General features: G+C 39.6%; 1 protein-coding gene across 5 annotated transcripts in view; it reads left to right on the forward strand.

Annotated features, from left to right (window-relative positions):
• Positions 1–2,884: 2,884 nt before the first annotated feature.
• The window catches only part of zbtb16a (zinc finger and BTB domain containing 16a), a 127,839-nt gene continuing 114,604 nt past the window's right edge, over positions 2,885–16,119 (forward strand). For 2 of the 5 annotated variants that reach the window (XM_088619739.1, XM_088619743.1), the window contains exons 1-2: positions 2,885–3,025; positions 7,681–9,031. In XM_088619739.1, coding sequence (XP_088475865.1) covers positions 7,773–9,031 — 1,259 coding nt within the window. In that variant the 5' untranslated portion in view covers positions 2,885–3,025; positions 7,681–7,772. Of the gene's footprint in view, positions 3,026–3,428; positions 3,881–4,007; positions 4,120–6,341; positions 7,394–7,680; positions 9,032–16,119 lie in introns of those variants that run through there. The other 3 variants (XM_088619740.1, XM_088619741.1, XM_088619742.1) reach the window with 3 other exon arrangements.

Below are 16,119 nucleotides of genomic sequence, written 5' to 3' on the forward strand. Positions count from 1 at the left end.
TTACTCGTCCTAAACTCAGGCATTAATCTCACTTTAACGGCATTAACCACCCCCAGGCTTCAAAGCAGGGCCTGAGAAAACAGAAAGGAAGATTTCTCCACAATGAATATTTGTGGTTGTTCCTCGCTGCCGAGTGTTGTTTCAAGACGCCAATCCCCTTTCTCTCAGTGAAACAGGGATTAATTGAAGATTAAGGCCTTTCCTTTTTTCTGTATCCAGAAGTAAGTCTCAGGAAACCAAAGCACAGAGGTTAAAAAGTACCTTGTGACCACAATCTGAATGACCCTGAAATTTTAATCGTGGTGGAGTACTTTTTGCCTTTTTATTTGGAGAATAAAGATTATAACATTTTCAGCAATGCCATATGTATATTAAATACTTCTTTTTACAATCTGTGGTAGTCATAAATAATCAAAAATGGGTATTTGGAACATATAGAATACTGGTTAGTATTTTATTCACTGTATGGTTTAATGAATAGTCACGTTCTTGAAGCAAGCAACAAGGCTTTCAGTCTGAGTCCACAGTTTATTTTTTTATGAGCATTGTGGTTCTGGGTTTAGAAGCTCTGAAGACAATATACTCTTGAGTTGATGTTTTTTAGGCCAATGCCTGCACATACAGTAAATTAAGGAAGACCTGCTGCACACAAATCTGTATTCAAGTACTAATAAAGATGTGACCAGAAATAAGTTAGTTCATATAGTTCAATACTGATAATAATAAGAATATGCCACTGTATCTTCATAGGTCAATAAAATAGTGTTCTTTCTTACAAAAATCTGTACCCTATGAAGAAACTGCTCTGCTGCTCGCTTTATTTTCACATCTAAAGTTCCATTGAATGAAAGGCGCATTTTTCCATCACTAACACTTGCTCAGGGCCATCATTTCCAATCTGATATCTTATGTATATTTTCGGAATCCTAGGAAAGGTTATGATTAATGATTTTCTATCACAACAGTGCATATTGTGTGTGTTTAAAAATGCATACGGAGTTATTTATCTTGTGATTATCGAAACAGATTTTACACAATACACAGAGCACCTTCATCTTTACCACCTTTTTGAACACCCAAATAACACAGTTCAAAACTTAACTTCATGCAGTAATGCAGCTAGCTAAAGGAATTTATTTAGAAAAAGCAATTAACAGACTTCTAAACCATTGTTAAAACAATGTCTATAACATGAGTCTATCAGCTGTTACTTTCATGGAATATCCATAGCTTGAAGAACACACTAGTCATATGAATAGACTGGTTATTTTAAAAAGTCATTGGCACAATGCGTCCTTTTCTCTAAGTGTAATTTTGTAACTTAAAGAAGTGTTAAGAATAACATTTAACCTACTGGTGGGAACATTTTTATTATCCATAAAAATAACCTGCAAAAGTGGTGTGTTTTTTATGCATTCTCATACTCTACTATTTTTTAATGACGGGTACCTGAGGGTCAAATTTAAAGACTAATTATGTCACCTTTTTTTTTAGGAATTATGAGGACGGCGCGGTGTATTGTTTCATCTTTCAAGTACAAAACGTTCAGTGCATTGGAGGAATCTGATGTACAACTAAGCAGTTGCGTCTTCCTGTGTCTGTCACGGGATACAGTGTAGAGCAAACTGCTGTAGTACTTGTTGAACAATACTTGTAGCTTCAGAAAATCTGATAACTCAGCGAGGATACTATTGAATACAGTATGTCAATCGGGGCTTTGCATGTGCGCTGTATCTTTAAAATGTGTAGATCATCGACTCCATATTTGATGCTGGCAGAAGCGATGCTTTAGCGCTGTCCAGCACTTGTTTTTAGACCTGGTTAATCAGATACTACCCATAGTTACATTGTTACATGTTACAGTGATGCCTAATTAAATTAAATCTAGGCGCTACAAGTGACCTGCAAAACGCAACTGCTCGAGCAAAAGACCGTGTCCGTGACAGCGGGGTACTGTCAGGAATTCACTTACAATTATGAAGTTGCGGATCACATGCGTGATGTTGAAATACAGTTTTTGCTCACCACGACGCACGGAGTATTGACTTCTATTGACGGGATCTGTACATCATTTGAGACATCTGATTAAGGTCCGCTAAATGTGCTGCACTGAATCTAACACGCGCAACATATGACTTTAAATTGCTAATAAATCGGGGTTTTTTTTTTTGCAGCGTGTGTGTTATATACATGGCAGTTGTAATGCCTGTTAATGATCTGCAAAAACAAACATTGTTCACCTGTTTATTTGGCGTCAGTGAGAATTATTTATTTATAGGCTTCTTACACGTTATGTTTTAACAAATTGAGAGTTATGCATAACGCGGCCCCATGCATTTTGTACTTAAAAGTCTATAGTCATTCATATTTTTTTTTAAATGTATCATTTCAGGACGACAGTTTACACGTTTTTGTATTCAAGTCTCACAAACATTTTCCATTAAACGTTATTTCACCGTCTAGACAGTGCTATTTAAAAAAAACTGAGGCTGATGGCATTTTACTGTATGGGATAATTAGTTCCTAAACACGTCCCTCCAAATTTAGTACGCAATTCCCTTCCATCATTTTTCTGTCAGTAAAATGATTTTAGCCTGTTACATTACTCTTTTACAGCCCCGTAATCCGTCATTTGTAGCGAACGTTATTTAAAAGAGCATTTTCACACATGCCAGATTTAAAACTCCGGTTGAAAAAAACAAAACAAAAGGCGAAGCACACGAAAACTAATCATGGCGCTTCTGTTATTTACTGTATCTACACACGCTCGAAAATACTTTCTCCGTAGTTTTTTTTAAAGCCAGCATTAAAGATGGCAGCCCCCTAGGTGTCTCACTTTCGCAGCGTTTTGTGGTGCTAAAGAAAGAAAAAGAGTGAGTCAGTGCGGTGACGTCACCACTGTGTTGATTTGCTAACCCTAAAGCAGAGAGGAGCTAGTGCGTGTGAGAGCGGGTACTGTGAACTGTTGCGTTACTATGCTGCTGCCCCAATAACAACACATTCGGAAATTTAACGTGCAACCTAGGTAAGTACACATATCTTACGGGCTAGCAGCTTCTACACAAATGCATAGCAAACAGTCCCGTCACTCTGCATGCTTATCTGTTTTTGCTCTGCTGTTGGTACAGTAAAAGTGTAAAGGACCAACTCGTCGGTAATGTTACGCTTAACAAACCCCCAGAAGTTACACTGTCTCCAATACCGTGTCGCTAAATCGAGGTCTTCATGACTGCTTTCAGGAGGGGGAGGATGTTTTCGCATTTTGCGAAATACACTGCAAAAGTAATGACACATTACTGTATGATATTTGGAAATCCAAAGTTGTTTCTATTTGAGAGATTTATAATCATATATATATATAAACGAATTCTAATGTTGACGCTGCTCGCTGTTTTAGTATTCTGGAGATCGCAACAAGAGAAACGTGTGGTCTGACTGTACAGTTGACTGCTCAGCAGACAGTGCCTACCTTGTGGATAGCTTTATCTTATGAGGAGATACTCATGTTCTGAATCTGCGGAAGACTGTATACAAACATATTATCATCACAACCATTGTACAGGGTCATTTTATGTGTAAATATTTGTGAAGTAGCTGTAACAAATGCAGTGGCTTCATGCACTTGATGCGTTTACAGACAGTGCTCGCGGAGCCGTGGTGTGAAATTATTACCAACACCGGTGTGGGTTAGGAAGCTGAACATTTATTGGGCACAGAGATCAGACGGAATGATACTGCACATCATACAGACGAGAAAGTGTTGGATTGGTAGCTAAGGGCTAATAAATCGCTAGATTTTGAAGCCACCAATTTTCTGCAGGCAAGCCTTTGCGGGCAAAGAAAAATATTTTTAAGGTCTTCTGTACAGTGAACGTGCAAGGTAGGATTTTACTACTTAGGTGCCTTTTAAAAGAATCAAATACTCCAGCATGGAATTAACATGTCAAATGTTTCTTATTCTAGCATTATGAGAAATTACTATAGGCGATTCACGTGGGTTAATCAGTGGCTTCTCTGAAGTCACCAATTAAAAGCGTGATTCAATCAATTGGAGTTGGGAGAGATTTTTTTCGGGTAGTGGATTATTTTTTTCCGAAATCGGAGAAGCAGCGATGTTCAGTAAGTCATTGTGACGGTGTTGTTCTGTTACTGTTATAAATATGTATTAGCGTTTCCATAACATGTTTTCTTTTTCGGGAAATGCGTTATTTTGGTCTGTTTCCCGGTACGCATTCTGTGTTTAACGATACAGTCTACGTTGAAGCCCGGAGTACAGTGGATAATTAGGCAGGGGTAGCATTAATTAAAAATTGCTGTTGTAAAAGTGCGGTGTTTTGTTTCTTGAAACCACAATGTATCGACATTTTGTGGGTAATATAAAACCGTGCTTCAAAACATTTATAGTAAAATATAGCCTGCTATAACTGTTTACTCCTTAAGAAATATTAACTAAAACACGAAGCACTTTTGCTTTTGCGCTCTGGAAAGTGCCATGATGGTAAATCTTGTGCGCTTTGTATTTTAAGACAGTTGATATTTTTGTGGAATATTTTATAAACTACTTAATATGTTCATAAGTTTGTGCTTTTCTCCATGTGTTTTACTATTCTGCTAATACTTTTTAATTTTTTCGCGCAGCATTTAATAATGACGTTTCATGTCTTATAAATAACACAGTAAGTGGAATTTCAATTGAAGTCGTAATCCGACGTCCAATAGCTTGTAAATCAAGTCAGTATATGTGCAGTAGACGTGCTTCTTTCGCATGATGACCCTAACCCCACATTCAGATGTCATACAGTATATTGTATATCGATTTAGTTTAAATTATATCGTTACAGAATGCGTTACATATTTAAACGTATCATTGAAAGCGTTACGATATGTATTATGTTTGGCAAGAAAGCACAAAATGGGCTATTTCTGATTTTATTCTGAAAAAGCGATGTAAAAGGTGCTCCCAAGTAGTTTTGCATGTTTAAAATACTTAGGGGATATTATGTGCCATGTAATTTATTTTTGCTTAGAATGCGCGAAGATCCATAACGTGTTAAATCTTTTCCCTCGATTTATAGACGAACGTCGTGTTAAGACGTTTAAAATAAAACTATGAAACAAAAATAAGTTTTTTTTCTGCAGTAGCAACTGAACTGTCTTATTTCGTGCGTTGGATGAGTTGCATTACACTTAAGAGTTTGAAAAATGTTTTCTGGTAGGCTTTAACAAAATTCCCAGTCTAAAGTGAAGTGAAGCTTCAGATGATAAAGATGATAGAATATTAAAGATGTTTGTGTACACACATTCATGTACCTTTGTGGTGTTTGTTTACATAATATGTGGTGTTACATTTGCTCAAAACCCAAAGTAGGCAAGTAACTCTTAACATGTATTTTCACAATTTAAAGAAAAATCCAGTTTATGTACAGTACTGAATGCTTACTACAAGAATGCTTCATGTTGAAATCCCCTCCCTGTTGTGAATGCGTTTGATTAACTAGTCACATTCCCTTGTATCTGTACAGTCTGCTGATTTACTAGCAATGATTAGGTTTAATCTGTGTTTTGAATGCACTTATAAGCCTTTTTCGATGAAAGTATTATGCACCAGAAAGTTGCTGTATTTATTTTTGTTGGGAAATGCACTTTACTCACCATTAATGTGTAAACTATTCGTTTGCTACGCTTGTAATGCCTGGTAGGATCGATAAAAAGTAAAACGTCTTTCTTTTAAATGCGCAAAAGTTTTTGTTGATATGAAAATGGAAATATGGAATCTCGATCAAAGTTAGACCTTGGCTTGATAGATTTCGTCTAATGCTGCTCTTTTTGTTTAAAAAATGTAAAAGATTTTTTGCGTCTTCAAATGTGCACATACGTGATTTAAGTTTTCTTTTTGTGACTTCACAGAGGTCTAAACCATTAGAAATAGATTCATCCTTAAATTTATTTCTTGCAAAAAAAACTATTTTCCTGCTTAGGTGGATTGCCAGATACCAGCAGAACTAAATGTAATTACCGTAGTCCTAACGTAAAGCTGGATGTTGTTGATTGGAGTGTTATTATTAGGCCATTTATTATTAACATCACAAACATTTTATTCAGAACAGGGATTCTTAAAATTTGCAAAGCGCACACATTCTTGTATGGGTATAGAAATGACAGTTTCTCTGATATTATAAAGATGCTAACGAATACTGCTTTTCTGAACACTCAGTTTTATTTGGTGATCATCTTTTCTAGCTAAGCGTCCTTTTTGAATGCAGAAATCTCCCAGCCTTCACTGTAACCTCACTTTTAGTCTCCAGCACTATTCCTGCTGCTGTGTTTGCTTTATTCTCCATGCTCTGTTCTTTATTCCTCTCTGTGATGAGAATACTGAATAAGATGCCATTTCATTTCAAAATGGGTGTTGATGGTCTTTGTGAACAGAGCACTGCCACATGTTCTAACAAAGCCAACAGAACTGCCAGGTTTTTCATTGGCACTGGTGAAGAGGGGCAGGTTTTAGAGTTTACAGTGGCTTTCTTTCCGGTGTCTAGACTGTTGTCCCCAAAATGGGTTATTTTATTAAGAACCTCAATGTGCTGTGGTGTGTTTTGGTCCTAAATTGTGCAGTCCATGCAGAGCTCCTTAATGTGGCATGCAGTCTTTTTTTTTCAACTGCTTTCTTTCTTGAATGGATTTCTATTGGCCTTTTTTCCTTTATCACACATGTTAGGGTGGCAGGGTGGTGCAGTGGTTAGCATTGTTGCCTCGCAGAGCTGAGACTCTGGGTTCAATTCCTGGGGTTGCTATCTGTGTGGAGTTTGTATGTCCTCCCCATGTCAGCCTGTTTTTTTCTGTGGTGCTCTGGTTTCCTCTTTTAGTCTAAAAGCATACTGATTGGTCCATTGGCTTCTGGGAAAGTTGTCCCTGGTGTGAGTGTGTGTGTTTTGTGTCTGTGTCTTGTGGACTGGTGTCCAATCCAGCGTGTATCCTGCCTTGTGCCTGTTGCTTGCTGGGATAGGCTCCATGCTCATCCGCACCCCTGTACTGGATAAAACGGTTAGAAAATGGATGGATGGATATTCACATTTGGAGAATGAGATAGAGAAATTGTAAGAGTCTCGTGTTCTTATAGCTGTCACTTGTTACTGCATGTCATCTAATGGGGTTTAAGTTTTGACATTCACATCAGTGCTTGTACACTCCACCCAACATTACTGCTGTGAAAAACTACGTGCCAGTGTGAACTGGATTTCTCTGTTGGTATTTTCATGTACTTGGAAGTAGTCCAGGACATTCATATATCAATCTGTCTTACATAATGTAATTCATTTGCCATGGGCTAGGTTTACAACACCAAGTCAATGAACTCCAGTCTGGAACACTTTTTTTTACATTCATTATCTTTGTAAGTATGAATTGTTTTTTTTTATGCTGTTAAACATCATCAGTCGATAAACAGATATCCAATCGCTGTGAATCTAAAAAGACTGTTAATTTTGCAGTCAGCCCGAGTTCAGTAATGGTAATCGAAGGTGCAATTAATACAAATTAAGACTCCAAGGATAAAAGCAAGCTTTTCAAATGGCAGTCCAAGCTGAGTTTTAATGAAGATGAATGCTGTGTGTTTTTTCCCCTAAAAATGATCCATCTCCACTGTTTAATAGTCGGTTTATGTGCTTTCTCTCTCCACAGATTTACCGCATCTTGTTTACAAAGATAACTCAAGAAGACAACGGGGGGTAAAGACAGACTCATGAGTTGGTCCAGTGGATGTCAGGGACGTTATGGATTTGACTAAAATGGGTATGATACAACTGCAGAACCCCAGCCATCCCACAGCACTACTGCAGAAAGCCAACCAGATGCGCTTGGCTGGGACATTGTGTGATGTGGTTATCATGGTAGACAGCCAGGAATTTCATGCCCATCGGACAGTGTTGGCTTGCACTAGCAAAATGTTCGAGATCCTATTCCACCGCAACAGCCAGCATTACACGTTGGACTTCCTCTCACCAAAGACCTTCCAGCAGATTCTGGAGTATGCCTACACCGCCACACTCCAAGCAAGAGTGGAAGATTTGGATGACCTGCTGTACGCGGCAGAGATCTTAGAGATAGAATACTTAGAAGAGCAATGCCTAAAGATCCTGGAAACCATCCAGTCCTCGGATGAGAACGACACAGAGGTCAACATGGCTGAAGGCGGCGCCGAGGACGACGAAGACCGCAAGGCGAGGCATGTCAAGAACATGTTGATCTCAAAGAAGCATTCCATGGAGGAAAGTGGCTACGCCTCCTCTACCCTTCAAGGTCTGACCGTCGGCACGATGGTCGACCAGAGTCCCTCGGTTTCAACCTCTTTTGGTCTCTCTACCATGAGCCCCACCAAGGCTGCCGTGGACAGTTTGATGAGCATTGGGCAGTCCCTATTGCAGGGCTCCATGCAGCAGAACCACGGCGAGCAGATGATGGGCCTGAGCGTCTCGCCCCAGGTGAAGACCGAGGTGAAGACGGAGATGATGCAGGTGGATGAGGCCTCGGGGCACGAGAGCCCCAGGACGGCAGAATCCAGCTCGTCAAGCGGCGGGGAGAAGAGCGGAGAGTCGGACAAAAGCAGGGAAGGCCCGGGAACTCCCACCCGGAGCAGCGTGATCACGAGCGCCCGTGAACTGCACTACGTCCGTGAAGAAAGTATCTCTGATCAGCCGGGCGACGGGAGCCACGCAGCGTTGGAAAGCATGGCTTCCCTAACCGAGAAGCAACTTGCTTCTTTGTACTCTGTGCCTCCTAACCATAAAAACGAGACTCTACTGTCTATGCCAGCCTCTGTCGCGTCTGCCCTGCACATGCAGCCAGCCCTGGCTATGTCCATGGACTTCAGTGCGTATGGGGGGCTGCTTCCCCAGAGCTTCATCCAGAGGGAGTTCTTCAACAAGCTGGGGGAGCTCGCCGCTGGCATTAAAACCGAAAACCGAAGCCAGAACGAGCGGTGCAATGTGTGCGGTGCCGAGCTGCCTGACAATGACGCTGTGGAGCAACACAGGTAATATCATCGCAGTCAGGTGCATCGATATAGGGGTTGGTTGGGTACAGATTCACTCAAGTTCTGCCCCTTCTTGCAAGTGAACGAGAGATGTCACTGTGCAGACATCACGAAGTTCTAGTATAACCATAAAAGAAAGAGCCGTCGATTCCTCTCTAGTTCTTAATAAATATAAAAAAAACAATTTATCAAGGCAGTTGAAGCTGTTAGTTGTTTCTAACGGATGTTATGAATGGATGGGCTATGGGCTTTGGGTAATATTGTGCCGCAGCAACCAAAAGCAAAGCAATTGCAGTATAAAATAGAAATTTGGAAAGGCTGCATTTAATTACAGCAATACTGTTCATGTCTTTCTTCCGTCATTGTTCTGAGACAATTTAGGGTTTCCTTGTTTCAGACAAGAACAGTCACTAAAGTAAAACCTAACACCAAACGTTTTTCCCTACCAAGATGAATATCTTATGTTTTGTAGCTGACAGCCTGAAATTTATAGACAGTATAAAAACCCCTAGGGATTTAAGCTATAGTACCACAACAAATGTCATTGAATGTTTTAAGGGAGTTTCCAGTTCATGTTCAAGAGCAGGCAAACCCTTCAATATATTCAATCACCTGCTCCCATATAAATCAGAACATAAAAACGGTGGCAAATTATAAAAGAACATTCGGCCAGTCTAGCTTAATCGAGCCTGTTTGGTTGCTAGTAGCTAATTGATCTGGGGAGCCTTCAGGCTGTTTCTTGAAAGAAGATAGGCTATTGGCTGCAGCAATGTGGCTGGAAAGCTTGTTCCATACTCCCACAACCCTTTGTGTGAAGTGCCGAACCTGTTCTCCATTTTAGAAGCACTTCTGTATAGTTTCCACCTGTGCCCCTGGCTTGTGGTTCACTGTTGATTCTGTTGAAGTGCACTGCATCGATTTTGTTTATGCCTTTTGAAGATTATTACTTGAATCTGCCCCCTCCTCCCCCTCCTAGTTTTCTGTTTTCAAACCTAGTAAGGTAGATCTTTCCTGTAAGCAGAGCATGTTTTTGCTACTCTCTGGAGTGATATCCAGATATTATTTTGTGTAACATGGTGACCAAAATTGTACAGAATATTCTAAATAAGATCTTGCCGGCATATTGTAGACATTTTAACAAAACATCTCCTGTTCTAAAAATCAGTGTTTTTAACCACCTATCCTGACATCTCTTCCTTACATTTTCGAGGGAATTTGAATGATGTATTAATGTTAACACCTGTCTGACCAGTGTTTACTTCATTTGTGTGCTATGCTCAAGAACTCTCTACCACTCCATCTGCACTGCCCTTGCAACAGCCCTTTTGGTCATCTTACACAGGGGAGGTTGGATCTACCTTTTCCATAAGGCTGGGTCTATAGCCAAGCAGGTTAAAAGCCAAAGTAATTCTACGAGTGTTCTCAATCCTGCAGTAGTCCATATCTTCTGATGTTCAGTGCTGCAAAACTTTGTTTTAAGTAGGTCTGGAGCACTGCATTACAGTAACTGTGGTGTTTGGCTAGCTTACTATATACTCTTATCGATTGCCAACATTTTAGCACCAGTAAAGCAAGCTCAGCTTCTTTTGGGACATTTTTATTGTTATATTTTACAGACAATAGTCCATAATATCTTTCATGGTCTTGAAGTCTGTAGAGTTTGGAGTTCATTTTCCTGTGTCTTACATTTCGGGGTTTTACAGATAATTTAACGGAATGGACTCTTATTTCTGTGTCAATAATATGCATAATTAACAATGATATTAGGTTCATAATGTCTGTGAGCCAACAGAACACTTCCAGAGTCCATGATGAAAAAGAGGCGTGCCCATTTCTTAGTTAATTTCTCTTTGGTGTGTTTTCTGATGTATTGCATAGTGCATTAAGAATCCACAAGCCGTTAATTTAAAACCAGATAAGTTAAAGTATGATGTTTTCATGGTAAGTAGTTTTAGGGAACTGGACTTGGATTAGAGCACTGTTTATTAGAATAAGGGGAGATAGAGAAACACTCTCAAGTGTGTGGAGACCATATAAATATCGGCATCCAGATAAGTACTTTCCATTGAGTAATGAAAACCTCTATATAATTCTAATCATGTTTGAATAGTTTATGATTTTTAATTCCAAGCTGAAGTATTTATGTTAAATTAAGTGGCTACATGCCCAATAGCTGGACTATAAATTTGAAATTTGAGATGGTTGTTATAGCCAACAGTGTTTGCTGTCCATTTCATGGTACTGACAAATCCTGCAATAATTTATTTCCCTAAAGCACAGCCGAATCCCACCCTCCCCCTAGATAAGTACAGTAGCTGAAAGAAAAATTAACATTTATATGTAAATTCTCAGAAGCTTATATAGTATTGACATGGTATGCAAATAAATGATGTGTAACTAGATCTTTTGACTCCCTTTTATTAAAATTTCAAATCAGGCAGGAGGCAGCTCTAGGTTGCTCAGTAGCTTCATCAATGAGAGTCGGGGTGATGGTTTTTTTTCTGGGCTTTGGTGTTTCAGCACGTGAAACGACCAATTGACAAAATTTGCTTTGCAGAGAGGTGTGACATAACTTACGACTTCTCGCCATCTCGTGGTACAAGAGCCTCCAGAGATGATCATTTCCAGATCTACCGCGATAGCTCTGAGCGGTCCCCTCTGTTGCTGGCGTGGCGGACCCCATTAGTGGCACCTGGAGAAGGGGCTGGCTAATAGAAAGCAGCTCTTCCTCCCCCACTGCGTGGCCCGTGACGAGCTGTCCTGACAGGGCCCCAGCAGTCTAGTGCAAGGAAGTCCTTATTAGCTTTATGAGCAGAAGAGGCTGCCCTCCTCAGGAAATGAGAGCTGCAGAGAGGACCCAAGCCCTGACCTCGATCGTGTAACCTCTGGGTGCTGGAGAAGACCTCTGTCAGCGTGCACCGCGCTGGCCACTCTCCTCTGGTTCTTGTCATGAGCACAGGGTGAATAAATACACCCCGGGCTGATGGGAGCCCTTGAACTCTCTAAATTCACTCCTCCGGGAGTTTGCCGTTCAGCGAGCGGAGGTGACTGTTTCTTCCTCTCCTCGGTGTGCAGCCCCGGGTCCCTGAAAGTTTGGATATCACGGCGACTAACAAAAAGCCAAGTGTTAAAAGCTGCATAGCCAAGTCAGGAATTCCGTAGGTACGGGGGAACACTGGGCTCATGTCTCAGAATGAATACAATAAACAAAAACGCTTGTTCTTTTTTTATTTAAATTGCTTCTTAAGTTAGACCCCCACATTAATCCCTAATGCCCAATAAAACTGAGTAAGCCAGTGAAAAACAGGGGGGAAACTAGGCTTTTACTAGGCCCCTAAAGAGCTGCCAGTCAGAATGATTGACAACTTTATTTCTCATTGGTAACAAATAACAGGCCAAACAAAGAGGGTCCTGGTGAATGAAAACAGGAGGTCACAATATGGAGTTGTAAACCGTTTTAATTTCAAAATTTTCAAGCTGTGGGGAAGAGAAAGTGGCAATGATTAATCATTCTAAAGAGATCTAAATGACTGCCGCGGTCCCATATGCCCCGATAAACACGATGTAGTCACTGTGGGCTGTCATTCAAGGCACTGAAAGGCTTCTTGTTTTGATTAAAATGCTAAATTCATAAACCACTCCAAATTGTACATGGTGGTTCTGCTGCTTAAAGCATTTAGTTAAAGGAGGACGTCCGGAGGGGCTGTGAGTCTGCCCATTTTAAAATTAGTTTGCTTTAATGGCGTTATAGCTTATAAGTTGAAATGTCAAAATAAGTGAGCAAAAAGTTAAATGTGACAGAAAATTGTTGCTGTTTGTTTTAAGTCAGTTGAGTCGCCACGTTTTGAAAGATTTCTGCAGATGCAGTTTCCACCTCTGCGAGCTGTTTTCCTATAGTGACCACCCCATAAAGTTTTGCATAGCCTGGTTACTTTCACAAATTGCTGAAACCCTAAATGGTATAGAGTCCCACTGATTATAGGTTCATAGCCTTTGGCGTTTTGACATTTAGCGTTTCATTTGTCCTAATCTGCAGGAATGCACAACGGTTAAAGTTCATATCAGGATTCATTTGATTTGCTCTCCAACTGTCACTGCAGTGTGTAGGAAGAAGCTGATTTAATAAACGTCTCCTAATTTAAAGGTTGAAGCAGAGTGACTGTCTCCATTTGTACTCTATTTTCTTTAAACTTATTTAAGCACTTCAAAAGAAAGAACAGAGTGACTGTAACTTGCTCATTTTCAAAATGTGCTTAGGTTTATTCTTGAGCAGCATGGCTTTAAAATGTCTTTCAATGAGACCTTTGTGTGGCATTTCCTTTCATTTTAGAGTTAAGATTACTATTGCAATTGCAGTATTTATGTATATGGCATGTGTTATGATTTAATGTGTATTACAGAATGTTTTAAAGAAATCATTTTTGTATTTTTCTAATGTATTATTTATGGTTTACAGTGATTTCCTTTTGTGAAGGAGACTCACTGGTTACATCTGGAAACTGATGATCTTTTCCTAAGTAATGTTTGGACTGTTGTTTTTAAGTCTTTATTAAATCGTCAGTGGGATTTGGGAAAGCCCCTTAAAATGCATCATGTTGCAGCAAGTACTTCAATGACATTTCTGCCAGGTACACAACATACAAACTGAGTGACACCTCTTAATAGGGTGGCAGTGGTTAACATTGTGGCCTCACAGTGCCAGCGCCCTGGGTTCAATTCCTGGGATGCTGTCTGTGTGGAGTTTGCATGTTCTCCCTGGCTTTGTGTGTGTTTCCTCCAGGTATTTTGTTTTCCTCTCACAGGCCAAATACATACCAGTAGGTTACGTGGCTACTGGGAAAATTAGTCCTGCTGCGTGTTTGTGTGTGTCTGTGTGCGCCCTGTGATGGACTAGTACCCCATCCAGGGTGTTACCTGCCTTGCGCCTGTTGCTTGCTGGCATGGTCACCCTGGATCTGGTGCCTTTGTAATGGATTAAGTGGGTAGAAAATGGATGGATAAATAAAGCTTAATAAGGTCATCTTGAATAGTGCCTTCTTGGTGAAATCTCACTGTATTGAACTAATAAAGGGATTGAATGAAAGTAGAAAGTGGACTATCACAGATAATCAGCAAGAATTTGGCCAAGAAAGGCAACACAACTATGGTCTATAGTTTACCACACAACACTTTTGACCCCCAAGAATGGCCTGTTTGCAGTGATAAGGACAATGTCTCCTTTTTTATATCCATTTACTGCATGTTGAGATTCAAAGGAATATAACTTTAAATAAAACTGAAGTGAATTTACGGTGGGGTCAATGACTTTGAGAGCTGATCAGTCTGCTGAGTTACTGTATATATTGAAGAGGTTGCAGCGTAGAGCAGCGTCAATGTGCAAGCACATAAATCCATTCCGCACTGGAAAGCAGAAATGTATAAAGAACTGTTTCGTTGTTTCAGCTAAGGGTCTGAAAGAGACTCCGTAGTTGAAATGTTGTGTTATTTAAATTTTTCTACTTTTCATCTAATATGTAGAATTAACCTCTACATACTGTACAGTATAAACATACTGTAGACCTATGAAATTCCATTTAGGCATGATATTAATGTAGAGCCTTGATGACGCAACCTTTTTATTATGGACTTCATTGTGTTCTTTATTGCCCATAAATGATATTAAATTTGAAAATTTGGCTTGCAGTATGATTTCCATGAGAGATTTGGTTCACATTTATGGCAACAGTGTCTAAAAACTTCAAAAATGTTGTCTTAAAGACTGTTTCATGCTGATGAGAGCCTTAATTATGCATATTTAATGGGGTTAGTAAGTCAGAGAATCTCCTCAAAATTGATTTTCAGTTGCTTTAGGCCTGTTGTACTAATCTTTGGCTATCACCATTCTCGTCTTTCTTAAGGTTGTTTTGCTCTATAGATAACGTTGAGTGTAATGATGAGCAAATAGAATGCACACTTTATCAAAATGTGCATGTAGGAATGAAGTTTATCAGTCGCCAGCTTGTCTGTTTTTATTTTATTTTCTGTGTTAAAGACACATTTCACTGTTTTGGTGTTTGCTTTGGTTATGTGGAGTAAAATGTTTATTTTTTAGTGAGAAAAGAGCATTAATGACAGAAGGTTTAAAAAATGAATTTTTGGTGCAAATAAAAAATCAAGCAGTACTGGAAATCTTTTTAGCAAGGTAGAGCATAGGATTTCCTTTTATTTGTAAATTGTGTTCATTGTAGGCTTTTTATTTCCATGCTGTTTCTGAGACTTAAAGCTCTTAGATTATTTCTTATGTGTGCATACGTATATTACATTTTACGTTTTAACGTCAGCATTTATACATCCTAATGATCTTAATAGCAATGATGGTAGTGAAGAAAAACTGCAAATTGCAGGACTCTGGAAACCCAATTTGGTGGTTTTATAGACTTCTCTGAACTCTAGCTTTGACAGCTCATAGCAACATAGGGAGATGTTTCTTGTGACTAATTACTAAATATTTCCCGGCAGCCATACATGAGGCCTTGCCATCTCCTGTTACAAATGTGAAAAATATTTCTGTTTGGAGTTAATTTTGGTGGCAGGCAGATCAGGTTAACTGTCTGTAATTGCTTCCAGAAATGGCACAGGTTTTTTTGTGTTAGAATGAATGCATTGGTAAGTGCCTGCTTCCTGTGTAAATTTAGCCTATTCCATTCATTCCACTGTGCCCTGGGTTATGTCATAAAGCTCCGAGCAGCTCAATTGGTTGTTGATTGGCTCTGGAGGAGGGGAGCTCTCCCTTGATGTTGCCCCCGAGAATAATATATTGATAACTCCAGGAGATTTATTATTGAGATATTCATAAATGAAAGGGTTTGTTTGTTTTCTGATTGCCCAAGGTTTCCAGGAGAGTTTAAATCAAAGCTCTATCTCACCCGAACAGCTACTCTTAACTTAAGACATGTTTGGGGACAAGCTTAGATTTATTTCTTTAAGGAAGTTTCTATTCCAGCAGAGTGACTTCAGGGAGGTGGGATTAAAGTGATGTTTTAGTAACCCCTTAACAGGAAAATAATCAGTTGGCAAAAGAGACCAATTAGTGATAAATAAGGGATGCT

The sequence above is a fragment of the Lepisosteus platostomus genome, chromosome 25 (genome assembly GCF_059453375.1).
Source record: "Lepisosteus platostomus isolate fLepPlt1 chromosome 25, fLepPlt1.hap1, whole genome shotgun sequence".
NCBI lineage: Eukaryota > Metazoa > Chordata > Actinopteri > Semionotiformes > Lepisosteidae > Lepisosteus > Lepisosteus platostomus.